At 35.7% G+C, this 22,993-nt stretch overlaps 1 protein-coding gene across 1 annotated transcript in view; it reads left to right on the top strand.

The window, feature by feature from the left end:
• ADGRV1 (adhesion G protein-coupled receptor V1) overlaps positions 1 to 22,993 on the top strand; it is a 542,954-nt gene that overhangs the window by 350,704 nt on the left and 169,257 nt on the right. Inside the window, exons 84-85 of the mRNA XM_061424381.1 lie at positions 4,069 to 4,185; positions 13,328 to 13,506. Of these exons, the coding sequence (XP_061280365.1) occupies positions 4,069 to 4,185; positions 13,328 to 13,506 (296 nt within the window). The remainder of the gene's footprint in view (positions 1 to 4,068; positions 4,186 to 13,327; positions 13,507 to 22,993) is intronic.

Here is a 22,993-nt window from a genome sequence, read left to right on the forward strand (position 1 = left end):
ATTATTTACCAGCCGAACCACCAGGGAAGCCTATGTCTTCCCTTAGCTGTTATAATAGATCTCTAATCAACCAGAAGAAGAAAGAATTTAATAAGTTGTCAACAAAATATATCAGATATTCTCTTTTGGGAATACAGTTTTCTTTTAGTTAAGATGTACATATGTTGTATCAATATAGAATTCAGAGTAATGTTATATTTGCCATAGTTATTATGTTCTGTTGCTATTGGGAACCTGCGGTGGCCCATGGGTTAAAAAACGTTGAGAAACAAACACTAAACTAGAATTTCAGGACTTTGAGATAGGACTCCTGCTTGATGTTGAATAGCTTGGGGAGCAGCAGCATGATGTTCTAGAAAGAACACTGGTTTTACAAATCAGAACACCAGGATTTGAGTCCCACTTTAATGTTTGTTCAGTGACCCTTAAACAAGTTAGTTCTCCTATCAGATCCTCTGTCATCATTTACTAAATTGAGATGGAAACAATAATGACTTCACAGCATTAGTATGTGACATGCATGCACGTGTGCTCACACACATGCAAACCAAGAGAAAATATGTAGCACCTCAATTTACACTGTTTTCTGGCATCATATTCTTCATCTTGCATAGATAGTATAGTGCTTTGTAGGTGGTAGGCACTCCAACACTTGCTTACCGAATGAATCAACACCTGATTGATGGAGAACCATTGAAAAAATTATTGTTTCCTCCTATGGTGTTCAGCTTAGTGTATCCAGAGAACTAATTAATAATATCCCTTTTTCCTGGACATCTCTATGTGTTTGAGTAAAAAAACAGTGGTAAACTTCCTGTCTCTTAGGTTATGTGTCTTAAGGATATGTGAGCCAAATATGCTAGATTTTATTTTACTTTCATTAATTTGTATTTTAATTCATTTTAATTTAGTTGTAGATAGGCCCAATATTGTGTAATTGCTGGTTCTCCAAGTATTCTTAGTTCATCCCTGTTTTTGTACTGTTTATTAAGAGCTCAGCCTTCTCTTGCTTATCAATCTATCAATCTTTTCCCATTAAGAGAAAAAGCATTTCTCTTAGAGAACATTCTGGAAGAACATTCATAGTTTACACAATAGGTTTGTAACTAGTCTTATGATTTAGAAAAAATTACAACATAATAAAACATGAAGAAGTATCTTAAGAATGAGATTTTAGGTGTTAATTAAAATTGGATTTTGAAAGTAAATACAGTTTTAAACAATGATTTGCACTGGTTTGTTTCAAAGAAATAAACATTGAGAAGAATAAGAATCATTTAAATTAGTGTACCACTTAGAAATAGTTTCATAGAATGCATAAAACTAAGCATATTCAATTATAGTTTGGAAAATGAAAAGTGAAAATGTTAGTCTCTCAGTCATGTCTGACTCTTTGCAACCCGTGGACTGTAGCCCGCCGGGGTCCTCTGTCCATGGAATTCTCCAGGCAAGAATACTGGAGTAGGTAGCCATTCTCTTCTCCAGGGAATCTTCCCGACCCAGAGATCAAATCCAGGTCTTCTGCATTACAGGCAGATTGTTTACCTTCTGAGCCACCAGGGAAGCCCTACAGTTTCAGTTAGGCTGGTTTGTTTTGTTGTTCTACCTAACAAACTATTCAGGTTGATTGGAACAAAAATACAGAGTAAATTCAACACAGTCTATACTATAGAATCTGAATGAGAGGTTTATAAGTACTCTTATAAAGACTTTATGAAAAGATGACACTCTGTAAAAAGGAAAACATACAATTTTGAAATTATTATTTTGGGGGGGGGCTGAATCTCATAGCTCTGTGTCTCTTGAATCTTTTGAGGCACAGTTTCTGGTGTTTATTGTTCATTAGTGTTTTGATGAGAGTGTTAAGAGAATGGACTTCCCTGATAGCTCAGCTGGTAAAGAATCCGCCTGCAATGCAGGAGACCCTGGTTTGATCCTGGGTTGAGAAGATCTGCTGAAGAAGGAATAGGCTACCCACTCCAGTATTCTTGGCCTTCCCTGTGGCTCAGCTGGTAAAGAAACCATTTGTACAATTTAGGAAGGTTAAATTTATGACAAATTACAACTCAGAACTTAGAAGCTAAAAGTCTAGGAAAATCTGAGTATGTTTTTAAGGTAAGCCCTAATTAAATCAAAAGCTATTTGTGATATGTTCTGGAAAGGGAATTTGTTGACTTTGTTTATTCAGGGAACTCATTTATACCAGATTGTTAGGAAATAATGCTACTTTCATTCTTAGTGTCTGCTTTTATTTTATTGTGAGCAACGTATACTCCCAACCTAGAACTAAATAAACAAAAAAATGAAATAGGAATACTTCTCATTTGAAAAAGAATACTGGAATTTTGAAGTAGAAACGGACTTTACAGTTAATTTTTTCTAACCTCCTCCTTATTACTGATGAGGGAATTAGTCCCCAAAGGGTAAACTGACTTGTTCAGTGTCCATAGCTTGAAAAAGAAAAAAAAAAAGCAGGATTCTTTTTCTCCTATACTTGGTACAGGAAGTACTCAATAAATAATTCCAAAGAGGGAAGAGTCAGCATGGCATGAGATACATATGATTGTAAATTTATGAATTAGCATTTTGGTTCTCCTGTAATTGGCTGAGGAGACTGGTTATGGTTAGTCTTTCCCTGTGAGATAGTGGTGCTGGAAGCATGTGAAGTCTCGTCCCAGATCCTGTCATTCGCCACAGTGATGCCATCCTGGGAAAACTTGCGGGCAGAAATTTTTGAGAAAATTTAATGTGCACATGTTTGGGACAAGTAGATGGGGAGGGGCAATAGAAACAATACTCTGATTTGATTTTGAGCAAATTATTCTTTTTTTTTTAATCCAAGAAGCACTAGTGATATTTGTATTTCCTTTTTAGAAGCTGTGCTATTTTGAGACATAAGTCAGTTTTCTCCTTTCAACACCCCTCTATCATTTTGGAATCTATCTTTCTTTCTTTCTTTCAACAATCATTTATTGAACATTTCAGGCATGTTTCAGGCATAGTGGTAGCTTATAAAAATATTAAGTCAAGAAGACTTGGTCTCTGAACTAAAGAGGGAGGGAATTTATTCCTTGCAATGTTACAGTATGTTATTATTGCTGTAAAGTTTCCCTTGCTGTGTGTACTTTCCATTATAAAATTTAACACAATAGTCATATAATAGAGAAAATACAAAATAATAGAAATCACAGGAGTGTTTCACTTTGTTTATTTATCCATTTATTCAACAAGTACTTATTGAGTACCTCCAATAAAAGATTTACCTACTATGTTCCAGATACTGGGCTATGTGAGTTGGGTACAACAGTGAGTAAAACATTCAGTGATTCTGCCTTTACAGGGATTACATTCTAATAAGTGAGACTAAAAATGACCAAGAAACATAAGAAATAAATTACAGAACGTGTTAGAAAGTGGCAAGTGCTATTAAAAAAAAAAAAGAGTCAGATGATCACGTGAGTGCGAAATAAACAAGAAAAGGGGATGTAATTTTCAATAGTGTAGTCAAGAGAGATCTTATTGTGAAGGATACTTCTGAACAGACTTGAAGGCAGTTGAAATAAAAATCCAAGAATTAGGGTAACTGTAGGGTTTGAAATTTAAAATTTATTTTAAGTCTATTTTGTTACATGAATTACTTCCTAATGAGATGATGCAGATGATAATAAACTTAGAAATTTTGCCTCTCTTTTCTTTTTCTCTCCTATGAGGTTTGACTTATGTAAAGAATGGTACTTCCACTCTATTTTCTCATTTGTACTTAAGTAAATATATTTCATATGATTTTTGTCCATCCATGATAAGAACAAAATTTACTCTATGAGAATTTCCAATGACAGTCCAAAACAGCATGTAGCATAATTTCATATCATTAATTTTTTTCTTAGACACATAAAAACCCATGTATTTTTGTTTTAGGATGACTTAGTCTTCTCAGTTTGGGCAACAAATCAACTTATTTTCCCTTTGAGTCATTGAATCATTGATTCGAATAAGAAAATTGGTTTTTAAAAATATTCTTGATTGACTTTAACATGATTTAAAAATAAAGGTATTTGTTTCTTACAGATTGTATTTCTGGCGTCTGCATATGCAAGTCCCCGACTCACAGAGGAGAGCTGTTCAGCCATTGCCGCAGTCACACATTACCTGTATCTGTGCCAGTTTAGCTGGATGCTCATCCAGGTTGGTACCTCATTTCCTCTTTCTACCCCATGCAACTTTCCAGGGCGTCTGGAGGGAGTGGCCTTTATATCTGATATTCTTTATACTGAAATGGAAGTAATTCCGTATGTCCATCACTGCATTCCCAGGAGATCAGTGTAAGAAAACCCTTCCAAACTGTACAGCATTAGAAAGCATAGTGAATCTGAGGAAGTGGGAAGAGATCTAGTAGAGTTTTGTAAGTGACTGGTAGGAGATGAGGCTTGTGATGTGGGTCCTATAAGACATAGTAAGAAACTTTAATTTTTTTTCCTAGGGGAAGTCAATGGAATTATTTTTAAGCAAAAGAGTGACATGATGAGATTTGGATTTTAGAAAAACTCCCTGTTGTAGTGAATTGAGCTCAGGAAAGAGTTGATACAGGAACCATTTAAGCAGCTTTAGCTGGATTCTGGGGAAAGAACATAGTGGTGTGAACCAGAGAGGAACAGAAGGGACAAAGCGGAGTGAACAGCTTCTGAAAATTGGTTTTTAAAGTAGGACTTCAGGATTAGAGATTTATTATTAGTAGTGCAGAAGGTTGCTTACCCAAGTTTCCAGTGTGAGTGAATGGATGGATAGCAGTGCCTTGAACTGAAATAATGATTGCTGGAGATTGGCAAAAGATGGTGAGTTTTGTTTTTTTTTTTTAAGACAAGCTGAGTGTAAAGTTCTTGTGAGTTCTCCAGTGGAGACTCTGAGAGAAGTGGAATGGTAAATTCCAGAACAGAGGTGCATGCTAGAGAAATACACTAAATGACTTTTGGCTTAGAGTTGGAAAATGGAGCCATTGCTTTAGAAGAGATCACTTTGGGAGAGTACAGAGTAAGACCAAGAGAGACCCAGCATACTCTCCTGAGGAACTGGGAAGTGTTGAGGAGAGATTTGAATACTCCTTTTCTGACTCAAACTCCAGATTCTACTGCCCAGTGCTGATTTGCTTGATAAAGAGGCTAATGTGAGAACTGGATCCACTTAAGCACTATTAATGTCACTAGTTCAATAGGTCAACTAAAATATGCTTCCTTTGAAAATGATTTCTACATGGTCGTAACGTTCAGTCTTTCATGAGAAATAGTCTCCTATGTGTTTCTGAGTATGCTTGTGAACTTTTTTATGTAAACAGATGCGTTCAGGCCCTTGCATATTCTTTTTTCTTGTTTAATAAGGAGAATGTAGGATTTCTACCATCTGGAAATTTTGGAGGAAAGTGAGGAGATACTATTAAGAGAGAACACTGTACAGACTCAAGGCAGGGACCTTTTCCCAGGTATGATACTATAGTTAGTTCTGAAGGAGAATGGAGAAGGAAATGGCAACCCACTCCAGTTTTCTTGCCTCGAAAATCCCATGGATGGAGGAGCCTGCCGTGGGGTCACAAAGAGTCGGACATGACTGAGCGACTTCACTTCACTTTTGAAGGAGAAGAAAACAGAACTGTTTGGTTAATAGAACTAGTTGGAACAATTAGAGACCTGCATCTGGGTTTGAATTCTGGCTCCGTCATTACCTTTGTAACCTTAATCAAGTTATTGACTCTCGCCAAGTTTTGTTTCCAAATCTGCCTTATGGGGACAGTAATTCCTACCTCATAGAATTATTGTTTTATAACTCTTTGAGAAGTCCTAATTATGGAAGGTTTATGGTGTTCTCCAACCTCCCACCAAACAATTAAAAAGCAAAGCTAAACTGTACAGCATAAAACAAATACTTGCTGAAATTAAAGTCGCATTTGCAAGATTCTCTGATCCTCTTTAGCCGTTTATCTGATTTGAACTTTTTATGTGCATCCCAAGGTCCTTAGAGGTTTGCTGAAGGCCTCTGTCCATGTCCCTGACCTATTCAGTTTTTGATGAATGACCTGGATGAAGACACAGGAAGCTGTTTTATTAGGTATACAGATGATACAGAGCTCAAAAGCTAGCTAAAATATAAGCTGCCTGTGCTAAGAGTACAGATAGAACAAATATGGTGAAACTGTACCGTGACAGCTTGAAAATGAGAGTGAAAGATGTAATCTGATGGGGGTTAATGTAAACACCTTGAAATTTTAATTTAACCCAAACTCAGTAGCAATCAAATGTGTGATCAGATTGCTTAAACCATAGCAACTAGGGTTAACTACAGAAACACAGGCCTGGGTTACATAAATAACAGTATGGAGACAGCCGAGGGAGCCATGTTTACACTGTAATCTACAACAGCTTGGCACCCTGTAGCTACTTCCAGCAAGAACATTAACCAGCCAATGAGAAGCTGAAAGACAGTCCTATAATAAACTTGGAGGCAGCTGGAGATAACTAACCTGGAAAAAACTTACGGAGATGGGCTGGCTGTCTACAAATTACTGGGAGGGCTGCTATAGCACAGAAAAGAATGGACTATATAACTTGCTTTGGAAGAGCCAGAAGAAATGGGTCAAAAATTAGGGAAGCAAATTTTGATTCACGTCAAGAACTTTTATAGCCAATAAAAATTTCAAAGTTGAAAAAGCTGGGTCTGAAAGTAGAGAGCATCTGCTTGATGAAATATATTCAAACGGGGAAATGACCGACTTTCAGATAATGTTTTAGGTGGATCTCCTGCTTTAGGGGAGTGTTAATAGGATCACATATAAATTCTCACCCAGTTTAATAGAGATTAGTATATTCTATATGTCTTCGAGTTTTGAGTAAATATGATTGTGGCTGATGCATATTTAACAAGCTAATTACATTTCTGTATGCCTGATGGCTTAGGAAAACTATTTAAAGTACCAGCGAAGTTTAATGTGTTTTAGGTGGTATACCGCACATTTTTCATGGTCTGTGGTATGACCACAAGGGAAAAATTCAGTAACTTCTCATTCTAGGTAGGTTACCTCTAATGAGTTACTTTGTGGTCAAAGGTTGTCGCTTTACTAACCTGTATTTTCCCGTTTATAAAATACTGTCTGCTAAAAATCTTATTAAAGCTAAATTTTTTTAAAAAAAATTACATAAAAGATTAGACTACTGTTAATCCAGTCTTATTAGTTGAATAAAGTTGAAATAGCTGAAAGAATGTTAACATTTTAATAATTCTACTTCATATAGCAACATAGAGAATTTGATATATGTATGTGTGTGTGTAGCTTATAATGATAAAAGGTTAATGACTAACTTAATCATTGGGCTCAGCATGTAAGGACTATTTATTTTCATCTGCATTATATCTGCAATCAGAATAAATGGATTTAAATGAATTTATCTTGGAGAGTTGCTTTACTTTTATATCATACTTTAAGTACATTATAGTAACATCGAATTCTGTTTTAGAGTAAAGAACAGTTTTGTAGTTGAACATGTTACGTAACTTCTCCGAGCCTAGATTTTCTTAGCGAATGACTAGATTTGTAGATTTATAGTAATGGTACCTGTCTTTGAGGACTGTGGAAAAACAGAATGAATGAATACCTGGAGAGAGCTTGGAGCAGTAGTTCCTGGGATGGACTGCTCACTCCGTATGTGTTGATTTACCATATTAATGGCTAGGAAAATACATGGGCACATGTTGAATACTCTTTTTCCAATATAATTCACATCTTTGTTTTGCAAAAGAGAATTAGCTTGATACAGGGGAAAGAGAAGGCTGACAGAATGAGGCAGACACTAGCTGCAAAGCTGAACAAACTGATAACCTCTAACCTCTTTACTGAAGGGCACACGTGGTGTGTAGCCAGCTCCAGAGCTGGTGACCTTGACTGTTTCTTTAGTTTTCCCCTTTCCTGACTTTTTCTTTAAGCTCCCCTCTTCTCTGGAAGGGAAATCATATTGTGCATGATGGGAATAGAGTAACAAATTATTTTGCTTATTTTTTTAGAGGTATACAACTCACAAATTCCCTCTTTGCCTGTGGAAATTGAGTTATCCTTCTGTTTGCTGTTTATGTAAGATCACTCTGAAATTATTGAAACACTTTCCCACGTCCTTCGACCAGCCGAGTTTTGTCTATTTCTCCTTCTTTCATATGCTTTCCACCCTCTGCTCTACCCTCACCCTACTCCTGAAGGTAAACACTGTTAATTGTTTCCTGTGTATGCCTCCAGATATATTCCACAAATATATAAATATTTGTAAATATGTAAAGAAGCACATATGTGTGTTTGTGTGTATAGTCTATATATGTTTGTATACTATATATATATAAATTTATCCCATCCTGATATACTTTCTTTTCTATACTATAATATGGTTATTCCATAATTTATTTTTCTGATCTCCTAGTGATTAAGTTCTGGTTATTTTCAGTTACTTTATAAACAAGGTTTCCTTGAACATCCTTGGACTCTGAATATTTATTTACTTATAGAATATCCATGGAATAAATTCCTAGAACTAATGTCTTTGCTCTTAACATCTACGTGAAACATGTTACCAGATGGGTGGCCAGACCATGAGTTAATCTATGCAGGAAATAAATCACAAGTAAATTATTTGAGATATAAATATATAATATAGGTAAGTAGAAACTTAATTTTGCCTGTGTATTCATTTGGCCCAGTGTTAGAATCATTTCCTATCACCAAGTTAAATTGTATAAAAAAATGCTTCAGTTAATATCCACGCCTGGATTGTTCTTACAATCTCTTCATTTATGCCGAGGGACACAGCTTAATCAAAAATATAATGTGTTATTTTGAAACTAAAGCTTACTTGAAGAACATATTTTTAAATAGTAGAATAAAGTTAGAAATCATTTCACAGTTGTGGTTGAGCATTCACCTCTTGTACTTTAATTTCTCTGTAAAATCAGGTTATGAAGAACCAAATGTACATAGATTTATTCCTTGGTAGAAAGACTACTTAGTGCCAGAACATAACAACAGGAAGGGAAAAGCTAATATTAGCTGTGTTTTTCCTTCATCATTGATTTAATTTGAGGGAACATCAAAGGTATTAAGGGCAACAGGCTGGTAATTATCAAGATAAAATGACATACCCAGGAAATACTGAATTCTCCAATCTTCACAAAGCCTTGTAAAAATTGTTGAAAGGAAGCATAACTGGAACAAGGACACGTGATAACATTTCTCAGATTCTCCTCTGAAAAGAATGACTAAGAACCTATGGTAATAACAAAATTAATAGCATCTATGATCTGTGACAAAACTTGAGGTTATATATCAGTGCAAGGTTTCTGGTGACGCAATTAATCAAATATTAAACAACAGGCTGACCCTTCTCATTAGGAGTTCAAGTCAGTCCTACAGTTCTTTCTGGGAAGGTAGCATATAAATGAGTAAACTCAATAACTCAACCAAATTATGACGTTTTTACTGAATTCAGTGATAATTGTTAAATATTGAAATTGTGTACATCTTCATTTGTTTTATGCTTCTCAGTAAAGATTGTATGCAAAGCATTTTACTAGGTACTACAAGGTATACACCAATTAATCTTCCATGGCTCATGGGTATGTTTCAGCCATTTCTATTCTGAATGTCCTTTGTAAATTCTCATTTAGTTTTGGCAAATGAGAGAGTGGGTTATCTCCAAGCTTGAACAAGGAGTATGCATCTCCACTAACACATACAGCTGGGCGGGGAGGAATGAAGACAAAATGTAAGCCTTGTGTAAATAACAAATCATCAGTATTTGTATGACTTTCTATGGAAATACATCTTAACCTTAGTCTTCACAAGATGCTTTGCTCTATAGCTAATGCAAATATGAAAAAGTTATGCTTTTCTCTAACCACCTCAGCTTCCTTATCTCTAAATAAGATGTCCTAAAGTGGTCCATAAGATGGTTCTAACAAAATATTTAAAACTAGAGCTAGAAATGTAATTGGAGACCTAGATACTGACATTACAATTCACAGTAAGTCTTTAGCAGGAAATAGGTATGTGTGGTAAGCTGTTCTCAGTCAGTATGAAGCATGTTGGTGAGAATAACACCTTTAACTCATATTGAATTTTCATAACTTTTTTGTTCTAACATTGGTTAAACATAGATACTGGGGCACATATGCTGTATATCTGTCAACATAAAAATATCATGCAAAGATAATGGTCTCTTGATGTATGTACTCTTTCATGTACAAAGGAGGAGCCATGATTACAAGGAAAGGAATATATCTCAAATGTTCCCTTCCCACCTTATTGTGGAGAATGGAAGTAACTGGAACTTTTAACACAAATGCTCCAGAAGAGCGACATGTATCTCAAATTTTTAGAACAATGAAGGAACCTAAATTTAAGCAAACACTCAAATCATAAAAGGGCGAGTAAGCATATAGGCTAGCTCATTGAACCCATGCTCTGTATCATTGGACCTCAGGGAGCTGTGAGCAGGAATGGAAGGCATTGTCCATTCTTCTCTACACTTTATCTCTTCACTGTGCTTTTTGCTACTCTTATCACTAAAGTTCATATGTTTTCTTTTTTTTTTTTTAAGTCAACCAGCCTAGACTCTCACAAAATTTCAGGGCTTTCAATCCCAGATAAGTGGTCCAGCCTGGGTCAGGCTTCTCCAGATCCACAGCTTTGGCAGAAGGGCAGGGTCATGAGCATACATTGCGTGTGTTGGCGACCGGTGGGAGGATGTGAGGAGAGAGACAGGGTTCAGAGAGAGAGGGCTGATGACCTGGGCACACTTTCCAGAACGTACCTCCCATACATACTATACTAAAATATTTAAAATTCAAGGAAAACTTAGAGTGAGTTAGTCAAAACAACTCTTAGATTTAGACCACGTAGTATGTCCCAGAATAATTAAATGTTGTTTCATAACATAACGTTTCCACTCTTTAACCACAATAAATAAAAAGTCATACAATGGTAAATACTGTCCTTTGAGTAGACTTTAATGATTGGATTCTTTAAAGAAAGAAAGAGACTTTTTTTTTTTTTAATTGACAAAAGCTCATGACATTCAGAGCTGGATTTGCTTAACTGAGTATTCAAGAATTCAATGACACTGTTCCTTGAGCTCTTTGAAGCAGAAGTATTGCGTGTATAAATCTGACAACGCAATTACATTTGTCTCAGTCTTATCTGAGGTAAAGGTCAGACAGCTGCTGAAAGGTTCAATGATTCTAACTGATGGACTAATGTTCGTTTGTGTAAAAGTGGACATTTTGGAAATGCCCTGATCTTTATCATGATGAATCAACTTAAAAGTCATTTACCAGTCTGTACTCTCCTGATTCTTCTGCCAACTGTACCACCGAGTAACCCTGTTATAAGAATATATACAATTCTATTTAAAATAAATGGCCCATACTTTTATTTTGGGGATGGGTTAGTCATCCTTACTTGGCATGAATTTTCTTGCTTTAAACAGACAGTATCGACCACTCTAGCATCAGACACTTGGTCCAGTCCCACCTGTTTGGGTCATGTCCCTTCACTAAGGACTTCCTTCATAGCTCAGTTGGTAAAGAAATCTGCCTGTAATGCAGGAGACCCGTGTTTGATTCCTGGGTCGGGAAGATCCTCTGGAGAAGGAAATGGCAACCCATGCCAGTTCTTGGCTGGAGAATCCCATGGACAGATTAGCCTAGCAGGCTACACACGACTTAGGGAGTAAACCAGCACCACCTAACTAATAATAGAAAGGAGGTAAAAAGCCTCTTGGGCCATTAAAAAAAAAACAAAAAACTCAGAACAAATTTACATAAGCAACAACTCAAAACAGGCTTCATACTTACAGATACAAACAGATGTACACAAAGATACGGAGTGCTGACAGGAAATAAAATTCAGACACAAAAATCTGCAAGTAACCAAACATTTTTATCCTTTCCTGCTTTAGGCCAATCAATACTAATCCCCCAAGGCTAATTTGGTCCAGATAGACTCTTACTTGGAAGCCTCAGTAAAACATCTGAAAACCTTCCCAGGAACATTAGGCATGATGTTTTTCACATAGCAGAGTTTCCATTGTATCACTGCGTACTTTGGGTCTTTAACTATTTATCTTTTGTCTTTCACACCGTCTGACATCTTAATGGGAGAGTTAAGTGAGGCGATCACATTTTCCAGCGATGACTATGTGCTTAGCACTTTGTATATAGTGTCTTATGTAATCTTTATAACTTTGTTGTATGCATAAAGAAACTGAGGCACTGGGATTGGTGTCACTTGCCAAAGCTATTCCTGTAACATATAAAAATCTATATATACGATTAATCTGTACCCACAAACTCTCTGCCATATGAAGTTGAGGAAGGGGATTTAGCTAGTGGATAAGTGTCATTGTGTGAAATATGTGTGATATGACTTTCAGGGTTGTTTCTGTAATAAATGATAATTAAACATAAGTACTCTCTTGGAAAAAGAACACTAGAAGGCGGAATATATAAGTTCAAGATTTGACTTCCATACGGGGCTAGGTGTGATTTGGGACCAAGAGTAACATTTGTAGGCCTCAGATTGCTACTGTCTGGAAAGGAAGATTCAAGAAGGTAAATACCTCTGTCATCTCTGCTACTGTTATAGTCCCAGTGCCTAGATGGGCCTTTGAAATTTAGTATGCTCTCAGGAATGTTTATCAAGTGAATGAATGAAAGAGAGTATAAATTGAGAAAGAAAAATGGCCATAAAACCTAGCCCATCGCAGAACATTTTCTCTGTGCAAACATTCTTTGTTTTCTTGTCTGTCTCCCACTGGGGACTGAGACCTGGGGCTGTGATCGCATTTCCCCATTCCCTGGAACCATGTCTGATTCTACCACCTGATCAGCTCTCAATAAGTAAAAAATTGTTTAAAAGTCTGGAACAAAGGACTGTTTACTTCATCATCCTCACGAGGCTGTTCACATGGAAAGGAGGTTTGAATATCGGCGTGGGTTTCTTCAAGCACACATTTACAGAACAATGACAGTTGATTATGACTGAGAGTAAATCAAAACAAATGAAGCAAAATATAAAGTAACATAAATACACTAAGCATTTCCTAACGTTTTCAGACTTTGGGGATACCCTGAATTTCTTGTATGGAAAAAAATGAATGTGTGAACTAATTAAAAAATCAAGTCAGAACTTTAATCGTTGAGTAGATCCCGGCCCTTTGTTGGTCAGTAACTCTTCATGTCTAAGCCATGTGAGTGTGTGTCCTGAGCTATCAGACCTGCTCATCTTATGTTCTCTTTTCTTTCCTAGTCTGTGAATTTCTGGTACGTGCTGGTGATGAATGATGAACACACAGAAAGGCGCTATCTGCTCTTCCTCCTTCTGAGCTGGGGACTCCCAGCTTTAGTGGTGGTCCTCCTCATAGTTATTTTGAGAGCAGCCTATCATCAGAGCATGCCACAGATCTATGGACTCATCCACGGTGACCTGTAAGTACATCCAGGGAGCGCACACTGCCCCCTCAGCCTCCTCTACTGATAGATGCTGGGAGCCGCTGACTGGGGGTTCCGACTGAAGAAGCACCATGAGGAAAGACCTTTTCTTCCTGCCACACCATCTACATCTCTCCTTCCTCTAATTCTCTCTTTAAATAAAGAACTGTAGCCTCTTGCTGTTTTCTCAGGTGGGTTGTATATCAAACAGTTCATGGCCATTTATATCGATACCTCGCCATAGTCTAGTTTGTTAGATTGTGACAAACCAGAAATACCCAGTGCAGTCAGGGAACTATGAACATTTTGATCAAGAATTTAATCAGTCGATAATTTGGAGAGTGGCACATCGTCTAAGGAGTCTGATGCTTTTGGGAGGGGGAGCAGAGTTTGGCAGGTACCATCATCCATAAGGTACCTAAATACAAAAAGACTATGTCTTGGAGTGAATGGAGAGTGGCTGCAAGAGTACATGGGAAGGAGCCATGGTCAGCTAGGTCCTTCTGATAGATTCTTATTAAAGTTCACTGTAGCCTTGAAATCTAACAGATCTTTATACATGCATGTGTATGCATGTCTTAATCCTGAATCTGGTGTCTCACAACTTTGAGGACCACTCAACCCCTTCAAAAAAACCTTTGTGATAATAAAGGTTAATCAACTCCCTTGGTGTAATGAAGATTCAGAGGACAAAGTAACGTTTGTGAATGAGAAAGAATTAGCCTAGTTGCAATCTTCTGAGGACAGTAGTACCTCTCTATCTCACAGGTTATCATGAAGAAAATAATTAGGTAATAGATGTGAAAAATCTTTTAAAATGAAAGTACTATATAAGCAGAAGTTATTTCAATGTTATTTTTGCCTACAATCAGTTATAATCATTCATCATATACTTAATCAATGCTTGTTATCCACGTGTGCAGATACACTTCACACATGGGTAGTCACACACTGATATCCTGCATGCCATTTGACCAAAGGATATTAACTATGTAATACACACATACCTATTGAGATACCGTATATAGTAATTTTGTCATTCTATTTAAATTCAGTAAGATTCCTTCATGCTCATTAATTTGTAGTATTACAACAATTTATTAAAATATAGTAGTCACTAAGAGTCCGACACAACTGAGCGACTTGACTTTCACTTTTCACTTTCATGCACTGGAGAAGGAAATGGCAACCCGCTCCAGTGTTCTTGCCTGGAGAGTCCCAGGGACAGGGGAGCCTGGTGAGCTGCCGTGTATGGTGTCGCACAGAGTCGGACAAGACTGAAGCGACTTAGCAGCAGCAGCAGTATATTCCGTCCATATACAATTCTTAAAGCCTAATCTTCCAGAAAGGAGTAGTTGTGTCTTTTTCCAATTATATATGACATTTAAAAATTTTTTATTGGAGGGACTTCCCTGGTGGTCCAGTGGCTAAGACTTCATGCTCCCAGTGCAGAGGGTGTGGGTTCAATCCCTGGTCAGGAAAGTAGAGCCCACCTCTCCCAACTAAAAGTTTACATGCTGCAGCTACAGATCCCTACTGCAGCTACAGTAGGCCACAACTAAGACCCAGCACAGCCAGATATGTAAATAAATGGTTTTAAAATATAAAATAAATATATTGGAATATAGTTGATTTGCCATGTTGTATTAGTTTCAGGTGTACAGCCAAGTGAATCAGTTAGGCATATATATATATATATATCTCCCCTCTTTTTTTTTATTCTTTTCCTGGATGGAGCATTACAGAGTATTGAGTAGAGTTTCCTGTTCTGTACAGCAGGTTCTTATAGTTATCTGTTTTGTATATAGCGCTGTGTATATGTCAGTCCCAGTCTCCCAGTTTATCCCTCCCCTCCCCCACCCCCTTGTGACCGTAAATTTGTTTTCTACATCTGTGATTCTCCTTCTGTTTTAAATAAGTTCCTTATGACCTTTACTACTCCTGACATTAATTTAAATCTTGGACTGCCAGGATTAATTTCAGAAAGTTTTGCATCTTTCTTTGTCAGATACAACATAACCATGAGACAAGTCCTGGGGGCCCTCAGCCATCTCTTTCATGAGCTCCCTGGTGAAACAGGGTTATTTGGTGGCAGTTTTAGCATCACATGTGGATACACCCAGTATGGATAAATGGGACCCAATGCAAGTGATGTTAGTAAAAATAAACTATACAAGAAGGTCCAAATCACCCGAGTTTTAAAATATTTGCCTCTGAGGCTTTTGCAGAAAGTTCTTTTTAACCAACTCAGCTATAATAAATGAAATGTAACATATATTAACCTTTTACCCAGTCTTAATATTATAGGATTATTGAAACTTTGTTTGGTTAGTATAGGTTATTTAGCTTCTTCATTCACATACAATATTCATGTGAATTTTTTCCAGATTTTTAAAAAGTGTGTATTTTTAATATTACTTTAATCTCAATGTAGAAAGAATAATTACTATGTTATTTTTTTAGTATTTATGAAAAATATTTTATGCTTATATAATCATTTAAAAACATGCCTTTCCTCTGGGGATGATAGGATTTGTGGTTGTAAAATAGTAGGACATCTGTTGTGCAATAGTTGTTTGTAATAATAAAACTTTTTCAGTTAAGAATTTTCCCTAAGTAGATCTCTAATGCGTTAATATATTCAAGTTGTTACAATGCTTTTGTCAAATCTTGGAACCAAGATTATGATAATTAGATAAAACCAGGAAGTGATCTCTCTTTTCCTGTTAGCTGAAAAAGTTTACAAGTTTGGTGTTATTTCTTCTTTATTATTTTTGAAGAAGTCACACATGAACCCAGCTAGGCCTCATGTTTTCTTTGCAGGAAGACTTTTAATTACAGATTCATTTTCCTTTAAACATATACAACTATTAATATTTTCTGTATGCAGTTCTTTCTGTGTCAATTTGATATATTGTCTTTTTTTCTAGGAATGTTTCTATTTCATCTACCTATTCAAATTTTTTAGTGTTTGTAGGAATGAATATTTTTTTCATTCTTGATATTAATAATTAGTATCTTCTCTCACTTTTTATCTCTTGATCAGTTTCCTGTGAATATTGTTGTTTTTTCCCAAGTTCAACTTTTGACTTTTTCATATTCTCAATTGTGCATTTGTTTGCAATTTCATTGCTCATTTCCTTATTTTATTTTTATTTTTAGGTTTCATCTAATTTTTCTTTTTTTATTTATTCTATTTATCTTATTTGCTTTGTTTACTATGTGCTAGGTACTGTGTATTTATTTTATTTATTTAAAATAAATTTCCTCAGCTTTATGGAGATATTATTCACATATATAATTTTATAAGTTTAAGGTATCCAATGTGATGATTTGGTACTCACATCTGTTGTGAATTAATTATCACAATAAGATTGGTTAACACTTCCATCACCTCACATAATTGTGTGTGTGTGTGTGTGTGTGTGTGTGTGTGTATGGTAAGAACATTCAAGATTTCTTCTCTTAACAACTTGCAAGTACATAATATATTATTGTTAAATATAGCCACCATGCTATACATTGGATCCCCAGAACTTATTTATAACTAGCAGTTTGTGCCTTTTGACCAACATCTCTCCACTTTTCCCATCCTTGGGTCATAGCAGCCACCATCCTAATCTCTGTTTCTATGAGTTCAACTTTTTAAACATTCCTCATATAAATAAGGTTATATAATATCTATCTTCCTGTGTCTAAATTATTTCACTTAGCATAATGCCCTCAAGATCTATCCGTGTTGTTGCACATGGCAGGATTTCCTTTCTTGTGACTGAATAATATTGTAGTGTATTGTATATATTGCAATATATATCTCACATATTTATCCATTCACTCATAGACAGATTCTTAGGTTGTTTCTATATCTTTGCTACTGTGAATAACACTGCTATGAACATGGGGGTGCAGATATCTCTTCACAATCCTGATTTCATTCCCTCTGTGTGTATACCCAGAGGTGGGATTGGATCTTATAATAGTTCTATTTTTAACTTTTTGAGGAACCTCCATATCGTTTTCTATAGTGATTCTAACAATTTGCATTCCCACCAACAGTTTGTGATCTTTATTATTTCCTTCCTTCTGCTAACTTTGGGTTTCTAGTTCCTTGAGGTTTAAAGTTAGATTGTTTATTTGAGATCTTTCTTTTTTCTTCATGTAAGCTTTTATCACTATAAACTTTATCTTAGAATTGCTTTTGCAGCATCCCATGAGTTTGGTATATTGTTTTCCATTTTTAAGAATTTTTTTTTTAATTTCCCTTTTGATTTCTTCTTTCATTCATTGGTTGCTTAGGAGTATATTGTTTAATTTCCACATATCTGTGAATTTGCCAATTTTATTCCTATAGTTGATTTCTAGTTTCATACTATTGTGGTTAGCAAACATACTTGATATGGTTTGAGTATTTTTAAATCTGTTGACTGATTTTGTGGCCTAACATATGGTCTATCCTGGAGAATGTTCTGTGTGCACTTGAGAAAAGTAGATATTCTACTGCTGTTGGATGGCATGTTCTGTATGCCTTTTAGGTCCGTTTGGTCTAAAGAATAGCTCAAGTCCAACATTCTCTTATTGATTATTTGGCTGGGTGATATATCCATTGTTGAAAGTGGGATGTTGAAGGCCCCTACTATTACTGTATTTTTGTCCACTTCTCCTTTTAGATTGGTTAGTATTTGCTTAGTATATTTGGGTTCTCTGATGTTGGGTACAGATATTTGTGATTATTATATCCTCTTGATTAATTTACCCTTTATCCTTGTATTATGACTGTCTTTATCTCTTGCTATACCTTTTGAGTTAGTCTAGTTGTATGATATAAATATAACTACCCCTATTCACTTTCAGTTTCATTCATTCACTTAAGCCCTTGTGTGTCCATAAAGGGGAAGTGAATCTCTTGTAGGCATCATATATTTGGGTCTTTAAAAAAAAAAATCTATCCGTCATTTTGTGCCTTTATATTGGAGAATTTAATCTATTTACATTTAGAGTAATTATTGATAAGGACTTACTGATTCATCTTACTGTTCTCTGACTATTTTATTGTTCATTTGTTCTTTTCCACTTTTCTTGCTAATCTTCCGTTTTGAACCGGTGATTTTCCATAGTGATATGTTTTAATTTCCTTCTCTTTATCCATTATGAGTCTACTGTAGATTTTTGCCTCATGGTTACCATGAAGCTTACAATAAAATATCTTACTTATATAATGTTAAATTTTATACTAATAACAACTTCATTTATATATAAAAACTGCTTTTACTTCTCCCTTTTACTTTTTGGGGTCACACTTTACATCTCTTTATATTATATATTTATTAACAAATGAATGCAGTATAGTTATTTTTAATATTTCTGTCCTTTAACCTTTTAAATAGAGTTACATGGTCAACACATTGCCTAAGTACTGTATCAGAATATTCTGAATTTGACTGTATGCTTACCTTTACCAGTATGTTGTATATTTTCATGTGAGTAATTAGTGTCCTTTCCTTTCAGCTTGAAGAACTCCTTTCAGCTTTTACTTGTAAAATGAGCCTAGTAATGATGAATTCCTTTGGTCTTTTCTGACAGCTTTGCCAAGTAGGAGGGTGTTGTTGGTTGGAAGGTTTCTCTTTCAGCATTTTGAATATATTATTCCACTCTCTACTGGGATATCTCTAAGGTCTATGCTGAGAAATCCACAGATGGCATTATGGAGATTCCCTTGTAGGTTACAAGCTTTTTTCTCTCTGGCTGTTTTTTAAGATTCTTTCTTTGTCTTTGATTTTTGATATTTTTATTATGTGTTTTTTTGGAGAAGGTCTCTATAAGTGTAGTTTGGGGACATCTATTATTTGTCCCCAAATAATATTGTCCCCATGTATTATTTACTCAGAAGTCCAATAAACATCTTTACCAGATGACACACAGCTATCTTATATTCAGCAAGGTTAAAATTAATCTCTTAAATATGTGCTTTGACCTACAGTCTGTATGAAAAGTCAACCATCTTCCCGGGTTCTCAAGCTGTGAACTTGAGAGTTTTTCTACTTTTTTCCCCCTTACATTTCACATCCTATTAATCACAAATTGTGTCCTCGCCCACCTCTTAAATGTTTTCCTAATCATTTTCATTTCTTATTGCATCACCATCTCTTCAGGTCACCTGTGTCATCTTTGTCTAGTCTGTTGGATTACCTTTTAACTTGTGTTCTTATCTCTAATTTCTTCCTTTTATAACCCATCCACTAAATTTTGGAATATGGAAATGAGTATATAACTCTGATGCTTAAAATTCAAGTTGTTTTTCATCACCTCAAGGTCACGGATGTTAGGTTATCCACAGTTGACTCTGAACTCTTGAACCAGCTTCCTTAGCACCCTTCCCAGCCATCCTTTCTGGTTGCCCTTTGTAACTAAGTCCCTTGATATTTCCCATGGTCTCTTATGCCTGCACCTTTACCTATATCTTATTAATCTCAAATGCTTTCCTTATGTCTGCCCCCCAAATACCTGTTTTTTCCCTCTAAACATCAGCTTAAATATCAGCTATTTGAAGTATCTATTTTCAAATTAAAGCACTACCTCATATATACTCTTGGTAGAGTCAGAACTTTTCATAAATCCTGTGATTGTACCAATCATACTATATTATGAATATTTGATAAAGTTATCTATGCAAATTAAAATTCAGCCTGGAGGTCAGTGATTAATGCCAGAATATATGGTAAAAACAATAAATTTATGAAGAATGTAAGGTTTAATTTTTCCCTTGATGGAAGTAACTGAACCAGAAAAAAGAAAAGCCTTACAACTAAGGTAAGTGTATACAAATGTGGATTTAGAGGAAACTTTCATGCTTTCTCTATGCAATAATGTATGTATAATAAAATTTTACACCATAAAATTATTAGTAAAATGTATCTAAAATACTTGCGTGTGTGTTAGTCTCTCAGTCATGTCCAATTCTTTGTGACCCCATAGACTGCAGGCCACTGGGCTCCTCTGTCCATGGAATTCTCCAGGCAAAAATACTGGAGTGGGTTGCCATGCCCTTCTCCAGGGGATCTTCCCAACCAAGAGACCGAACCCAAGTCTCCTACTTTGCAGGCAGATTCTTTACCATCCGAGCCTCCTGGGAAACCCTGTTCTAAAATACCTAGAAGTCACCAAATGGTACTAATGTCTCAACATTTTAAATACTGTGTGAGATTTGTTGTGTCTTATAAGGAAAAAGTTTTCTTATACAAATATGATAGATAAAATCTTCTAACTCACCAAGGCTAGTGGATTTACAAGTCTGCACTGGGTGCTGTACTTCATAGACAAAACTACATTTAATATTTTATAGGCTCTTTCAAATCTTTCTCCAAATCATGTTGTGCAATTTAGGTCTAGATTCAAAAATCCACTGCTGCTGCTGTGCAATCTAGACCTAAATTGCACAACATGATTTGGAGAAAGATTTGAAAGAGCCTATAAAATATTAAATTTAGTTTTGTCTATGAAGTAGAACACCCAGTATAGACTTGTTACTGCTTCTTTTGTCACTGAACCAGGTAATCCTATGAATCTATGAAAAATTTTACTAAAAGTTAACAAAAGAAGACTTACATACTTTAAAGATTTTTTAAAAGACATTTTCATAACTTCTTGACAATTGTGCTAGAAACTCCTCTAGTTGTTTTTTAACCTTATAATTCAACAGTGCTTAACTAAAGTAAAGCTAAAGTAAATGAAATCTATCCTTGATTGATTTCCATTAGTTACCAGACATAAGTCTATTGAGAATACCCAGAGGTAGTCCCTATTGAGTGGTTTACATTTAGTGTCTTTGGAAGTAGCCACCTATTTTTCTTGGATTAGCTTCTCAGCTGCTTTAGGGAAAGGAAAAAATCTGAAGAAGAATCTCTAGCTTTATCATACCAAGTGCAGAGGAAAGAGAGTATAGCACTGAGTCAGGAGCCAGGATGGAAGCCAAAGGAATATGGGCCTGAGAAATTGTCCCTAAAGACATAATCTGCTATTAATCTGGGGCCACAATTATGTGACTGTGGAAGGATAGAATGACTGAGAATGAGTGCCAGAGGGGAGGACAGTGAATTAACTTATCTCAATATTCCAGTATTCCTACCTCTGAGCTCTAAGACCCTGACAGATTAATAAATGTCAATAACAGTAAAAGTGGTTTAACAGTGATAGATTGTTTTGTACTCCCCAGTCACTTGCATTTTTCTCTTTCTTGCTAAGTTGTATGAATTCAAACCTAAAGAAAAATCAGCAAATTACTTATTGAGTAGCTATTAATATTATGTGCTAAAGCATAACTGAATTCTCTTCTATTTAAGCTATGTATTTGTTTGTGATAAAAAAAAAATGCCTGACAATTTAAAAATCGATTACTTTTCTTTTTTAAGTTTTTCAGTATTTTAGTTTCTTAGTATGTTTGGTATGATGTTTTATTTTCAATATTCTTAGCAAATCTTAATTATAACCTATTCTGATTATCCTGCTCCTGAACTGAATTACCTGTTTTATAAATAACGCAATCCTCTGAAAACATTCTAATTTTGCTAGCTATATTAGCAGAAACCTTGTTAACATGGAGGACAAATCTGTATACTCTAAATTAGAACTAAATAGAAGTAATGGTGCTGAATGGGGCGTATGATATTATGTGATATTATGTGAGAGTCTTTATTTTTATTGAAAACAATAGTTGTGAATGTGGGAAGCCTATTTACTTATCATCTTAGAGAAAATTAGAGAAAATCATCTGAGGATTAGAGAAAATTGGTGTAAGTCTATGGAAGAGAAGTGTTGTCAGGATCTCTGCATGGATTTTCTCAAGTGGGTGGTTTATTATTGCACATGGATGTGTGTATACACACAGAGAGAGAAATGCACGGATAGAAATAGCAGCGTTCTACTAGCACTTTTCATTTATTCAGAACTCCAAAATAAAGAAATATTGAGTGTTTGCTTCCCCACAAGGTCTTAGAATCATGGAACCAAAGGGTTGGAAAATCTCCAGCTTGCCTTAATAAACTTCCAGTCATGTCCTCAAAAGCATATCATGATTCAAGCTCCTGTTCAAAGACTCATTAGCTTCTTGAACTTCTTATTCTAAACATACTCAGTTTATCTGACCTTTTATAGCTGCTGATTTTACAACTCATTCTACCACCCTTACCTCATTCTCTTTGCTCATGTTAGCTTTAGCTCCCCTAACACCAGCTTCAGCTTTTCTGACTATTGCTGCATCTCTGTGAGAAAAATTCCAACTGGTGCTTTGTCTTACATCCCTCATGGCTTCTCTTAAGTCCCTGGATTCTCTTCTTCACAAAGAAAGGGGCATGTTGATGAAAAGGAAACTTGATAAAGCCTTGAATCCAGTGTGCATCCAATCCTTGAGTAATCTTCACAGCATCACTGACAAATGTTCATTCACCTTATATTTGAACTGTTCTGTGAGAAGGCGTGTATTTCCTCTCAG

Source organism: Bos javanicus, chromosome 7, assembly GCF_032452875.1.
Source record: "Bos javanicus breed banteng chromosome 7, ARS-OSU_banteng_1.0, whole genome shotgun sequence".
In the NCBI taxonomy this organism is placed as follows: Eukaryota; Metazoa; Chordata; class Mammalia; order Artiodactyla; family Bovidae; genus Bos; species Bos javanicus.